Raw genomic sequence first — 14,011 nt, 5'->3', positions numbered from 1 at the left:
GCCCTCCTTTCTACTTGCAGCAGAAATGGACTGGAGCCGAACCAACTAGCAGATGTTTGCCACAGTCCCCACCATTCCCTATTGCATTCAACACAACTCATTTCATTTCAGGTAACTGTTGAGCCCCTACAGGCATCTGGGTTTGCAGCCCATCATCTGCTTTCTTCCTAAACTGTTTGTAGCCAAAACTGGACACAATTCTCCAGCATGCAGTGGCCTAGAGCAGGACGGTCCTCACCCTAGGCAAAGCTGTTGCACTTCTGCTGATGTGTCGAAACTAGCTTTGGGCAAAGCCCTATTGCATTGTTCACTTGAATATACTTACCTTTGGTCACCCTCAGATCCCTGGGTCTTTTTTACTAGATGTTCTCATTTGTGCTTCAGTCCTGGGGCAGTGTAAAGGGGTGAAGAGTGAGGCTTTGCATCCAGATGAGACATGGTTCCGATTCTGGCTGGGCTACTTACTGACTCAGTACCTACCTTCTTTAAAGGATGGCTATGAGATAAAGGTTAGAGATCATGTACGATGAAGTGTCTGACCCAGAATCATCACTCAATGAATGGTGGCTCCTAATACCATCACTGAACTTCCAGTGCTGTGTAGGCACTTACTGTACTAACCCTCCACCACATCCCTACCTCTCAGAGTGAAATCCTTGCCCGCCCCCCAGGAAGGGAGAAGTGAGGAACCTGTGAGCAGAGCCCATGCAGTTTGATCCTATCCAGGGAGGGGAGGTGTTTACATGTTGGGTTTCACTTGGGTCTCTGGTGCAGATGTGCTCTGCAGGCCTGTGTAAACAGTGTCAGTGCCTGGTCCTGAGTTATTTCTCCAGGGATGGCGAGGAAGAGGAGGGTCTTCCAAGGGTTGGCTGGGGTGAAATGCCACTGAGAGGTCATCTGCACAGGGATGGGGAAGCCCCTTGAACTGAGCGGTCTTGAGGTCACGGGGCACTTCAGAAGGGAGATTTAAGGACAGGCTGATGGTGGACAGCCCCAAGGCAAGAGGAGTTGTGGCCAGGTCACCCACACCTTGGACAACATCAGCCCAGCAGGACTTCTGTGTGGCTTCTTGTCGGGAAATCTGAGATCAGAACCCAGACGCAGGCTTTGATCAACCTCAGACGGTCATGTGATTTTTCTTTCCATTACACCTTCCTCCACACTGTCAGGGGCTTCCCAGGTGGCACTAGTGATAAAGACCCCGCCTGCCAATGCAGGAGACACAAGAGACACGGATTCAATCCGTGGTTGGGAAGATTCCCTGGAGGGGGCATGGCAACCCACCCCAGTATTCTTGCCTGGAGAATCCCATGGACAGAGGAGCCTGGCGGGCTGTAGTCTGTGGGGCCACAAAGAGTCGGGCACAACTAAGCGTATTGCACACAGGCATGCACCACACCGTCAGATGAATCTCTAAGAATGACAGAATCACTAGGTCACAAGGCTGGTTTGGAGGTAACTTTAAAGGTTAATTCCCATGACCTGCCCAGGAGTGTGGAAGCAAAGTGTCCAAGAGGGACACAACTTGGGCCTGAGTTGTGCAAGAACAGCCTTCCCTGTGGTACCCAGCTTGGCTGCATAGCAAAGTCCTGAGTGTCGATGTGAGATCAGACGCAGTGGGGCAGCAAAATGTCTTACCCCTAAATCCACCTCAAACTTCAAAATAAATGTGGAGCTCCCATGATGCTAGTGCTCTTCTGCTTCACAGAGGGCTGGTATTGGAACCGCTGAGTGTTGGAGTTTTTTAAACTGCTTTTCAATGAAAGAACTATACAAAAGTATATACTATTGCATCCATATTATGGATTGAATATTTTTGCAGGCTAATCTAGGACCCTAACCACTGGCTATAATGGAAACCACGTTCCAACTTCCAAACATCTGACAGCCAATGGTGTTTAAAACACAACCCATTCCAGGAGTCCCCTGGTAGTCCAGCGATTAAGATTTTGTCTTCCAATGCCAGGGGAGTGGGTTTGACCCCTGGTTGGGGAGCTAAGATCCCACATGCCTTGCAGCCAAAAATACAGAACATAAAAGAGAAGCAATATTGCAACAAATTCAATAAAGACTTTAAGTTTGGTGCATATAAAAAAGTAATAATAATAATAACCTATTTGAGAGACGAGGTGCCTTTCTTGCAGTGACTAGAAATAAGGGCTTTGCCGGCAGCTTCTGTCCTTCTGCAATTTGCATAAACCACTTAACTGAACGGCTCATCAGCAAGTTGCTTCCTGGATAAAAAACCCCTGATTATGGGCACTAAATACTAACCACAGCCCTCCCATCCTCTCAAAGCTTCCCTTGTGAGGTTGGTCCCCTCCCCTTCCAGAAATTTGTATGTGTGGCTCATTAATTCAATACACTGCCCTCCTTTAGAAACCTGATTCTATTTCAGAGATTTATTTCAATAATGGGAAATTCCATTATTAATGAGATTCTTCTTCTTATCAGAGAGGCTGCCTGGCACGATGGTAAGAACTCAGACTGCGTAATAAGGCAGGCTTGGTCGCCTTTCCTCACTGGCTCCCTGCCGGGGCCTCTGCACACAAACAATATCCAGGGCTCAGTCCTGGCCTCTCCACTAACAAACTGCAGGACCCCTGGGTCCTCAGGAACTTTCCACTCTTTAGTTTCCCCACCTGTAAAATGGGGTCACAACTTCCCTGTGGATGAGGATGCTATGAGAATAAACTGGGTGAGAAGCACTGGCCTTGGGCCCTGGCACGTAAGACCAGCCCCCAGCATTTGAGCTACTGTCATTATTGGTATCATGCTTACTAGCAATTTCCCCCGCTAAATGTGCAGGCAACCAAAAAGACCGGTCATTGATTTTCAGGTTTTGGAGAGCAGCATGGCCCATGAGAAAAGAAAAGCAAAGGAAGCCTTAGAGGCAGAAAAGAGGAAAGTGCAAGATCTGGAGAACCACTTAACACAGCAGAAGGAGGTATGGGGAGCAGAGAGAGAGGACGTGGGTGGTGGCAGCCGAAAGCCCTTGGAAGCAGCTTCAGGACCAGATGCGAGACTGTGTTTTGGTACCCGGCTGTAGAGCAGGTGGTAAAGCAAGCTGATGGGGAGCAGTGCCGCTGATGAGAGCTGCGATGTCACATCACAGGACTCACCAGCTGTATGACCCTAGGGCAGACCGCCTCACCTCCTGGACCAGTTTCATCGTCCATAACATGGGGAGGCTAACTACCCCTGCATCATGAGATTAAACCAGTTAGTGTTTTTCGGGGCTTCCCAAGTGGTGATAAAGACTTGGGTTCAACCCCTGGGTCAGGAATATCCCCTGGAGAAGGGCATGGCAATCCACTCCAGTATTCTTGCATGGAGAATCCCTTGGACAGAGGAGGCTGGTGGGCTACAGTCCATGGAATCGCAAAGAGGTGGACACGACTGAAACAACTTAGCGCACACAGCACAGTGTATATTAAGTACTTAGACCTGCCCTCACCCACAGAGGACCATCTCCATAAGCCCTGCTGGTCAACTGCCCGGGGAGGAGAGATGCCCTCCAGGGGAGACCCCTGGTTGGAGTCTGGGTCAGTCCTTCAGCCAGCGTCCTCTTCCTCCTCATCACTGAAAGGTATTTCAGCGTGGGCACAGCAGAACAACACCCTCCTAGCTCCAGCCTCCTAGTTTCAGAGACTCCCGAGTAGACCCTCCCTGGGCTGATGGTCAGGTGCAGAGACAAACGTTGCCGAGGAAGATGGAGTAGACAGGCACATAACCAGCTCACATGGCAGTCACATCGAATAAGTGCCAGGGGTCAGTGCCTTCTGGAACAAATGAGAAGTACACCCTGGAGGAGAGTGATGTGGGAGGGAGGAGGGGAGTCCAAGCACCAGGCTGGGGCAGAGCTGGTGACATCCACCCCTACAAGCCCGGGAACTGGGCTCACCAGCCTCACCTGCATGGAGCCACCACGAAGGCAGACCCCCAAGGCCGAGAGGAGAGATGAATGCCCAAGCCGCACCCTGAAAGTCAAACGGGCTCCCTGGAGCCAGGAGGCCAGATGGCAGTGCCCTTAGTGACCTGTGGTGACATCTCTAGGAGCTGGGCTTCAGGGAGTGCAAAGAGACACGTGCCAGCCCCGTGTAACATCCAGAAACAGTGGGCAACTCGGTGAATTGTTTGATGCAGTTGTGTTCATCCATCTGCAGATATTTATGGAGTACCCGCCGTGTGCCAGGCCCTACTGGGTGTCAGGATACTGCAGAGCACTAGAGGGCCATGCCCGTGCCCTCGTGGGCCCGCCACTCTAGGACGGAGGGCGGACAGCCATGTAAACAAACGCCCAGGTGACCCCAGAGCCACAGGCTGTACAAAACCAGCATGAGTTAGAGAGTGGCCCACAGGCAGGGAGGGCCTCTCATATTTGGTGACATTGAGTGAGACCTGGAGGGCAGAGGAACACTACAGTGACATCTGCGGGAAGAGGATGCCCCAGCTCAGGGGTCCCAAGTGCAAAGGAGGGCGCCTGAGTTAGCCAGGGGGCTGGGGGCAAGGCGGGAAGAATGAAATCACTCTGGAACAAGATGGAAACCAAAGCGGAGGGACCCGGGCAAGAAAGCCAAAGGAAGCCGCAGAGTCGGGGGCAGAGTGAGGCGTGGCAGGAGAGCTGTGTGGGCCAAACGAGTTGACTCCAGTTCCAGTTGCAGCTCTGCCCTAACACGTTGTGTGACCCTGGGCAAGCCCCTCTCTGTGCCCTCATCTGTAATGTGGGTGTAGTGACAGAGATTTGTTGCGAGGAGTCAGTGCATTCATTGTGAAACACCTGCCCAGGTGAGCTCAGAGTCCAGATCAAGTGGGGAGGATGGTGTGCATGGCGGGGTATGGGGGTGGGGCAGTCAAGCAAAGACCTTGGCAGGGAAGTGAGGTCAGAGTCCACACGGGGCGAGGGAGCACCGACACAAAGCAAGCCTTGTTAAGGGATAGAACCCAGACCGTGGTCAGTGGCATCCCCCAGGCATCCCTTATCCAGGTGGGCTAAGGGTGGAGTTTTATAGCGTGCACCCCTGCTGAGCAGGGTGGCAGACTCTGTGCCAGCCTACGTATGAACACGCAGGCGCATCTCCTGCCTCCAGGTAGGGTGGGGCTCCAATCAGGAGGACAGCTCAGGCAAGATCCAGACATCAGGTGGCAGAATGGCTAGGGCGGGGCACTAGCATCTGAACTGGCACCCAGTGGTGCGACCTTGGCCCATTACTCATCCTCGCACTGCCTCATTTACAGCCTCCTTGCCTGCACAATGGAAGGCAGATGCCGCCTGGGGGGTTGCGTTCACAACACGGTGCAGGCACTCATGTGCAGCGTTTACAGAGCAGGCAGCCTCGTCATCATCATTTTCATTTGTAATTTTCTAAGCAGCACAGAATAAGAGAAAGGAGCACGCCCTCCCACGGAGCATGCGGTGGCCTCTTACATCAGGCAGGACGCAGCCTGGCAGGGTGGGGACTGGATGGTCTCAGGCAGACTTGGCAGTGAGAAAATGCCAAGCCCATGCAGGGAGGAGAGTCAGAGCCCAGGTGCAGTGGCGAGGCCTGTGTGCAGCGCAGGGCAGTGGGGATGGAGGCCAAGGGCGTGATGCTAGAACCACAGGGTTGTTGGGGAGATCATCTGTTCTCCAGGACCACCCATCCCCAAAGCTTAACGGTTTTCAATAGTTCTCCTTTTTTACCCAATAATGCACATTCAGTAAGAAAATTTAGAAGATCCAGACCAGTGAAAAGAAGAAAATATAAATGACCATAATCTCAATTCCCCCAAAATAGCCATTATTTACATTCTCATACATATCTTTCCAGTCTTTTGTATATGCATAGATAAATTATTTATTTCATTAAAATGTTCTTGTGAACATTATATTTATGTGGGAGTCATCATTCCAAGAGTTTCAACAGCTGCAAATAGTTTCTTGACCCCACTCTGGCTGTGTCCCTCCTGGGGCTTGTGTAGGTGAGGCTGGGTTCCAGTCCCCTCCCCATCTCAGGATGTATGGGGTAAATGTTCTCTGCAGCAAACTGTCCTGGACTTCAGTTTTTAGACCCAAGCCTTCGTAGGTTGGAGAGAGACTGCCAGTGTCCTTTGAAGCCATAGACATCAGGCCTACTGGGTCAGGAGGCATCCCCCCACCCCCACCCCTGCCCTTGGCCTCACTTGCCCCACCTCCCAAGAAGTGAGGTACCAACAAGGGACCACACTGGTGCCACCGTCTGTCTGTTTAGTGGTTTAGTCAGTGGCTCAGTGTCAAACGCCTTGACCTGAGCACTCACCAGCCTGTCACTTCCTGCACACCAGCCTAGAAACTCTGAATGACAAATAACTCTCTCTGCTGAGGACATACCTAACCACAACTTGACTTCCGGTCCTCATGTCTCTCCCCGACGGGCATCCTCTTCCTTGAGCTCTAGCTCCCCAGCCCTGACTCACTGGTATCAACTATTACTAATGCTAGCTTTCCCCTTGGGTGTCACTTCCCTTCCTTTCTCATGCACACACCCTCAAAACGCTGTTGTTGACTTCCAGATTTCCGAGAGCAGCATCGCCTATGAGAAAAACAAAGCAAAGGAGGCCATAGAGAAGGAAAAGAAAAAGGTCCAAGATCTGGAGAACCGCATAACCAAGCAGAAGGAGGTATGCCTCTCTAAGAGGAAAGAGGAGCAGGTGTGACTAAGTGCCGGGCTCCGGGGGCAGGCGGTCTGGTTCAAATCCCACCCCTGCCGCCATCGGGCTGTGGGACATTAGGCACAGTTAGCACCTCTGTGCCTTGCTTTCCCCACTTATGAAATACAGATGATCCAATAGATCACCCTCGTGGAGCTGGGAGACTTGACATCGAACACACACAGAGACAAGTGTGTCTAACACACACCTGACACGCAGTGAATGCTGTGTGTATTGGCTGCTTTTTTTATTATTGTCATTACTACTGGCTCACAGCCACAAAGTGGAGGGGCAGAGTCTGAACCCAGGACCATCTGATGCCAGGAACCCCTCATCCTCACCGCTCCTCTCTCTGTCCTTAAGCTTGCTGTGGGTTCAGCTGCCTGGGGTCAATGTCCGACTGCCTTGATGCTGTTTCTCCACCAGAACCCGTCACCTTCGCTATCAGCACCTTCATCATCAAACCACATTTGCAATTCTCACTGGGAGTAGGAGACACAGTAGGGGCTGAAGTTGTTACCCAGGACCTTGTCTTAGGCATCTCCAAGCTGGAGGACTGAATTCCACCCTCCTGGGTCCCAGCAGTACAAAGGGTGCACACACACACACACACACACACACACAGATACAGGTCAGTATCTCAAAAGTCATGGCAAGTGATAAACAGACAACCTGACAATAATGAGTTGGATTCAAATACAGGCAAATACAATTTCAAAGGATTGCCAAGATCAAATGGGACCAAATAAGCCTTTAAGTCTATTCACATCAATCTTAGATTATTTTCTTTGAAGGACGTTTCCCTAACATTAATATGCATAGAATCACTGTGGGGGATGGGGATAATTTTAAATGCCCAATCCCTGGACTTTAGCCCCAGAGATTCTGATTCACTCTCTATAGAGTGGACTCAGGAATCTGTACTTTTAACAGCAGTCCAAGGGGTGCTGGTGCTCTTGGAACGACGCTGCTCAAGGTGCCAGTAAACCATGTCTGGATTACCTATCCCTGCTTCCCTGGTAGCTCAGACGGTAAAGCGTCTGCCTACAATGCGGGAGACCTGAGTTTGATCCCTGGGTCGGGAAGATCCCCTGGAGAAGGAAATGGCAACCCATTCCAGTACTCTTGCCTGGAAAATCCCATGGACTGAGGAGCCTGGTGGGCTAGAGTCCATGGGGTCACAAAGAGTCGGACACGACTGAGCGACTTCACTTCACATGGGCTTCCCAGGTGGCATAGTGGTAGAGAGTCTGCCTGCAGTGCAAGAGACCAAGGTTCAGTCCCTGGGTTGGGAAGATCCCCTGGAAGAGGGCACAGCTACCCATTCCAGTATTCTTGCCTGGAAAATTCCATGGACAGAGGAGACTGGCGGGGCTACAGTCCATGGGGTTACAAAGAGTCGGACACGACTGAGCACGCACGTGCACGCATGCACACCCTAGCACCACTTTAAGAGGGGCCTTTGCCAACTGGAGCGTGTCCAGAGGATGAGCTGGGTGAAATGATGTGAGAGTTGTCAGCTCTGGGCTGATGCACATGTGCAGGACTCCTTGTGGGCAGGTGGGCGCTGCCCAAGAAGGAGCCCAAGAGGGGCCATCTCTCCATGCAGCCTTGTTTCCCCAATATTCACATGGCTCCTCCATAAAATACTTCAGTTAGGGGTAGGAGAAAAGGAGGAAGTAGAATTTTAAAGTAGATTATTTGGGGCAGAAAATGGATTAGGGATGAGATTAATGCAAAAAAAAAAAAAAGTGTATCACAAAATCAATGAATGGGTCCCAGTTTTTATTAGCACAGTGAAAGCGAACACCCAGTGGCTGTGAAGTTCACTAGACAAAATGGACCAAGTGCTCCTGGAAATTAGACCATTCTGGGTACTCAACCTGGAGAACATCTGTCCTCAGGGTCATGACAGAGGAGACTCTAACACAACCAACAGTGTTGTCAACAGCAGCCTTAGAGAAAACGACAGTGACATCAGAGGGCAAGCTCTTGCAACAGCCCTGCAGGCAGGCTGACAGCATCACATCAGGGGCTAAGAAATGGGACTCCACCCCAGGGATTCCCCACTCACCAGGATAGACCAAGGAAGTTCAGGGTCAAAGACCTAGTCAGACATAGAGAGGCTTATTTGCATGCCGTTTTACTTGCACACACAGGAGAGCATTTGAAAAACTGATTTCATCTCTACAGGTGAAAATAGGATTTATATGAGAAAAAGAGGAGAGAGGAGAGAAAAATAAAATCAGACCTGCTGGAACCCTGAACTTGAGTAAGCTGCTGAGTAGCTGGCAAGGAGCAAAGATGCCAGGCAGCGTGCTCTGCCCTGAGGCAACTTCATGGCCCATCAAAAAAGCCATCTCAGTTCTTTGTGGATTCCGTGGGACAGCTGGAGTGCTTCCGCTTTGTGCTGTGCCTGCCACTGACCCCCAGGGAGCGCCTCCTCAGGCCAGGTCCGCACACTGTCTGCACTGGGACTTCTCAACAGTAATGACCACATCATGACCCCCAATAAGAACAGACAGAGTTCAGTGGTGGTACGGAAAGAATGAAGCTTCTCCCAGGCGAGGCTCACAGGCATCACATGATGAGAACCATGCTCTGTTTTTTTTTTAAAAAAAAAAAAACACACCCACAGACACAAAAAAAAATCAGTTTCATTTCCCAGTTATAAAATGAGCACCTGGGATCTCCCTGCGGTCCAGTGGTTAAGACTCCACGTTTCCAATGCAGGGTGCGTGGGTTCAATCCCTGGTGGAGGAACTAAGCTTACTCAAGTTCAGGGTTCCAGCAGGTCTGAATTTATTTTTCTCTCCTCTCTCCTCTTTTTCTCATATAAATCCTATTTTCACCTGTAGAGATGAAATCAGTTTTTCAAATGCTCTCCTGTGTGTGCAAGTAAAACGGCATGCAAATAACCCTTTCTATGTCTGACTGGGTCTTTGACCTTGAACTTCTTTGGTCTATCCTGGTGAATGGAGAGTCCCTGGGGTGGACTCCCACATATCATGTGGCACAGCCAAAACATTAAGAATAAATTAAAAAAATAAAAGGAGTAACTGCTCTAGAAATTTTTAGAAGTATGGAAAAATCATTCATGAGTCCACCGAGCAGAGTTAACAGTAATGAAATAATTTTATTTTTTCTTTTGGCCGCGCTATGCAGTGTGTGGGATGGTAGTTCCCTGACCGGGAATTGAACCCATGCTCCCCGTATTGAAAGCACAGATTCTTAACTGATGGACCGAAGAAGTCCACTGATGACATTTTGATGTGATTCCTTCCAGACCAGCTTTATGATGATCACTATGTCAGACATGGACAAATACCGATTTGTTACAGAGTTATTTACACTGTTACACTGTGCATGCTGCGTTTTCACTTAATATATTACAAGTATGTCCACATATCATTGAATTTTCTTCTACAACACACCAGTAAAGGATGACCTGGGTTTGCACTGTGTTGGGTGAACCTTGATTCATTTACCCCTGGGCACTGGGGTGTCTCTCTCTTTTCAGTGGAGTGAAAAGCTGCTTGGCTGAGCAGCTCTGTGTCAGGGGCTTTGTGCCCGTGTGGGGTTATATCCTTAGGATACATCTCCAAAAGTGGAATCAGTGGGTCACGGGATATGAACATTTTTAGGCTCGTGAAACAGGTTCCCAAGTGACCCTCTCAGAAAGGTCATACCAGTTTTCACTGCCACCAACAGAGTCTGGGAATGCCGAGCACTGCACCTCGAGAATATGTTTTGCGCTGTGCTGTGCTTAGTCATTCAGTCATTTCCGACCCTTTTCCACCCCATGGACTATAGCCTGCCAGGCTCCTCTGTCCACGGAGATTCTCCAGGCACGAATACTGGAGTGGGTTGCCATGTCCTCCTCCAGGAGATCTGTCCAACTAAGGGATCGAACCCAGGTCTCCCGCATTGCAGGCAGATTCTTTACCTTCTGAGCCACTAGGGAAGCCTGAATATGTTTCACATAGGATTAAATAATGTTCATGAATAGGTTACATACAGTATGATTCTGACTATGTGACATTCTGGAAAAGGCGAAACTAGGGCAATAATAAAAAGATCAGGGATTGGTAAGGGGCGGGAGGATGATGAATAGATGGAGCACATAGGGTTTCTAGGGCAGGGAAACTACTCTGTGTGATTCCATAATGGTGGATACATGTTATCATGCATTTGTCCAAATCCATAGAGTGTACACCACCGAGTTGAACCCTCATGTAAACTATGAGCTTTAGGTGCTAATGATGTGTCAATGTAAGTTCATCAGTTATCACAAATGAGATGATCCGATGAGGGATGTTGATGGTAGGAGAGGCTGTGCCTGTGGCGGGGGTGGGAGTTAAAGGAAAACTTTCTGAATTTTCTGCTCAGTTTTACTGTGAACCTAAAACCGCTCTAAAAAGTGAAGTCAAATAAATAGATGAAGTCCATCCATCCCCAGCACAGTGCCTGTGACAAAGCCCACTTTCTGCACTACTTGGGGAGGGACTCAAGAAAGAGAGTAGGATTTTGACTAAGATGGAAAGAATGGGTCCGAGGAGAAGGTAGATGTTGGGGACACGGCGACTGGAGTCTAACCTCCCAGGGTCCCCAGGGGAGGTCATCCCTGGGCCTAAGTCACGGAGTAAGTTGGAGGAGTGTCCTGAACACAGGTCCTATGACTCGGGGGTGAAGAACTCGGCGCATTTATCCTGGAAGAGAGATTTATGGAGAGACATGACAGCCTTCTCAAATATTTAAAGGGCTGTCTCATAAGAGAGAAGTAAAACTTGTTCAATGAGCTCCAGGTGACAGAACTGAGCTCAGGGGCCAGAAATCTCAAGGAGGTAAATCTCAGCTGAATGAGTTCTGCAGTAATTGGAACCTTCCAGAGAAAGCATGGACTTTGGACTTTAAAAGGATCGACAGAACAATAACAGAACAGAGGTCCCATCCTCTCTGAAAACAGGGGAAGGGGGAGCCTGGGGTAAATATTTACACCTGAATTTCTGTTCGTTTGATGTTTGCTGTTTGTCTAGGAAATGGATTTAAAAATGCAAGAAGAAGATATTTTAAATAATAAATTAAATGATGCACTGGCCATGCTAGAAAAGGCTCAGAAAACAAAGGTGGCTGAAAGTCTGAAAGCAGAGAACCTCACCATGAAATTAAATGAAACATTAGCTGAACTGGAAACTGCCAAGACGAAAATGGTAAGTCAGTGCCTTCCGGGGACGGGAGAATTTTCCCTTCAACGCAAGATCACGATGCCATGTGTAGTTTAGACCAGGGGTTCTCAGCCTCCATACTGGTGATGTTCTGGGTGGGTAACGGTCATGGAGGGTGGCGGGGGGGCTGTCCTGTGCATTTTAGGATGTGCAGCAGCACCCACTGAGCTCCACCCAGAAGATGCCAGTGGCACCCTACCCCAGGTGTGACAACCAGAAATGTCTTCTGACTTTGCCAAACCTCCCCCGGTGGGCAGGGGAGGGTGAGGGGAATCACCCCCTGTTGAGAAGCATTAATTTAGTATGAAAGGTAGACAGAAGCTATGACACCCTCTCTCCAGGGCCTTCTAAGATGATGAAATTCAGGCTACTCCCAGGATCATACTGAGAATTTAGGGGCCAGTGATGATTCCATAGAATTTAAGATAGTATTTTTCAACTTTAGCTTGACATTCAAGGCCCTTCACCATCAGGGCTCAATATTGCAATGACCTGTCATTCATACATTTAACCGACAGGTCTGTGGACAATTACGTAATAAGGACTGACCTGGCAGAGAGAAGTCGAGAGGGACTGGGCTTGGAGACAGCAGCTCAGGGGTGTGACATGTGGTGGCCATTCCCAAGGTCCTGAATCACAGGACCTGGACACTTGGGGTAGCAGAGGAGTAGGGGAAAGGAGTTGCTATGGAGGGAGTTACCAGAAATGGCAGGATTTGTTAACTGATTGACAGGACAGGAGTCCTGCGGAGAGGGAGGAGCCAAGGAGGTGGGCGAGCTTCCAGCCAGGGCACCATGGAGGGGGGCGGTGATGGCACATGGAGTTGCTGGAAAGATAGAGGTTGGGCTTGGGGATGAGGGCAGGTCTCTTGTGGGAGAAAGACTGTCTCCTGGAGAAGATAAAGCATTCAGACTGAACTGAGGGTAGGGATATCAAAGTTCAAAAGTTGCCCAAACTTTTGGTGGCACGTTAGATTTGGGGCAGAAAGTGAGACATGAAGACTAAAGTTGGAAGAGAGCCTCAGTGGAGTGATGGTTGAAGGAGGGGCCGTGTGTGAGCATCTGGGGCAGAAAATTTCTGCATCCAGAGGAGATCAGCGGCCCGTCGTGTTAACAGGGAATGGAGAGTGAGAGGATGACATCATCCTGAGAGCAGGAGAATGATGTCATCCAGGTGGCAGGAGAATGACCTCATCCTAAGAGCAGAGGAAGGGGTGGGGGGAGCGTGAGGCACAAGGATGAGGCACTGAGACTCAGGTGTGCAGAGCAGCTGCAAGCAGGGAGGGTGGTCATGGGAAGGGGTGTGACTCACACCATCAGGAGGCCACCGGTAACTTTTGTTTTTAAGAAATACAAATTTATTCACTTTTTTCTTATAAAGTTGTTCACTCATTAACTCAACCAGTACTTATTGAGCATCTGGGTCTAAATGCTGTGGCAGGGATCCGGGCTCTGATGCTGTGGGCATATGGGTAAATAAGAAAGGGTAAGTTTCTGCCCTCATGGAGTTTCCATTCTAGTGGGAGCGAGAAATAAAGACATGAGATGGTTCATATGGTAATAAGTGCCTCAGGATGATGTCTCCTTTAGATAGGCAGTCCAGGAGGGCCTCTCAGAGGAGGTGATGGAATCAGCCTTGTGAGGAGCTGGGGAGGAGTGTAAGGGCAGAGGGAACCGCACGTGCAAAGGTCCTGGGGCAGGCAGAGCTCAGTGCCAGTGGGTGCAGAGGGGCCGTGCTGTTGTGTTGTTCCTGTTCTCATCATCTTACCCAGCTCCCAAGATCACATGAACCATGTCTGTTTCCCCAGATCATGATGGAGGAGCGGTTGCAGCTGCAGCAGCACACAGTAATGGCCCTCCAAGAGGAGCAGGAATCACAGAAGCACGAATTTGAAAACCAAATCATGGAATACAAGGAACAAATCAAGCAGCACTCCCAGACGATCGTGAGCCTTGAGGAAAGACTCCAGAAGGTGACCGAACACCACAGAAAGATAGAAGGAGAGATCGCCACGCTGAAGGACAATGACCCAGGTCGGTCCAAAGAGATGCCGAGGGAACCCTAGTGTTCATGGTGGGTTCCGATGACCCTGTGGGTCCCTCCAGGCTGACGGACAA

General features: G+C 49.8%; 1 protein-coding gene across 1 annotated transcript in view; it reads left to right on the top strand.

The window, feature by feature from the left end:
- The window catches only part of FHAD1 (forkhead associated phosphopeptide binding domain 1), a 166,198-nt gene that overhangs the window by 110,831 nt on the left and 41,356 nt on the right, over window positions 1–14,011 (top strand). The window contains 4 exon segments of the mRNA XM_068985763.1: window positions 2,840–2,947; window positions 6,532–6,639; window positions 11,706–11,879; window positions 13,702–13,960. Of these exon segments, the coding sequence (XP_068841864.1) occupies window positions 2,840–2,947; window positions 6,532–6,639; window positions 11,706–11,879; window positions 13,702–13,960 (649 nt within the window).

This window comes from Capricornis sumatraensis, chromosome 14, assembly GCF_032405125.1.
Source record: "Capricornis sumatraensis isolate serow.1 chromosome 14, serow.2, whole genome shotgun sequence".
Taxonomy (NCBI): domain Eukaryota; kingdom Metazoa; phylum Chordata; class Mammalia; order Artiodactyla; family Bovidae; genus Capricornis; species Capricornis sumatraensis.
This window is presented reverse-complemented; position numbering and strand designations above follow the sequence as displayed.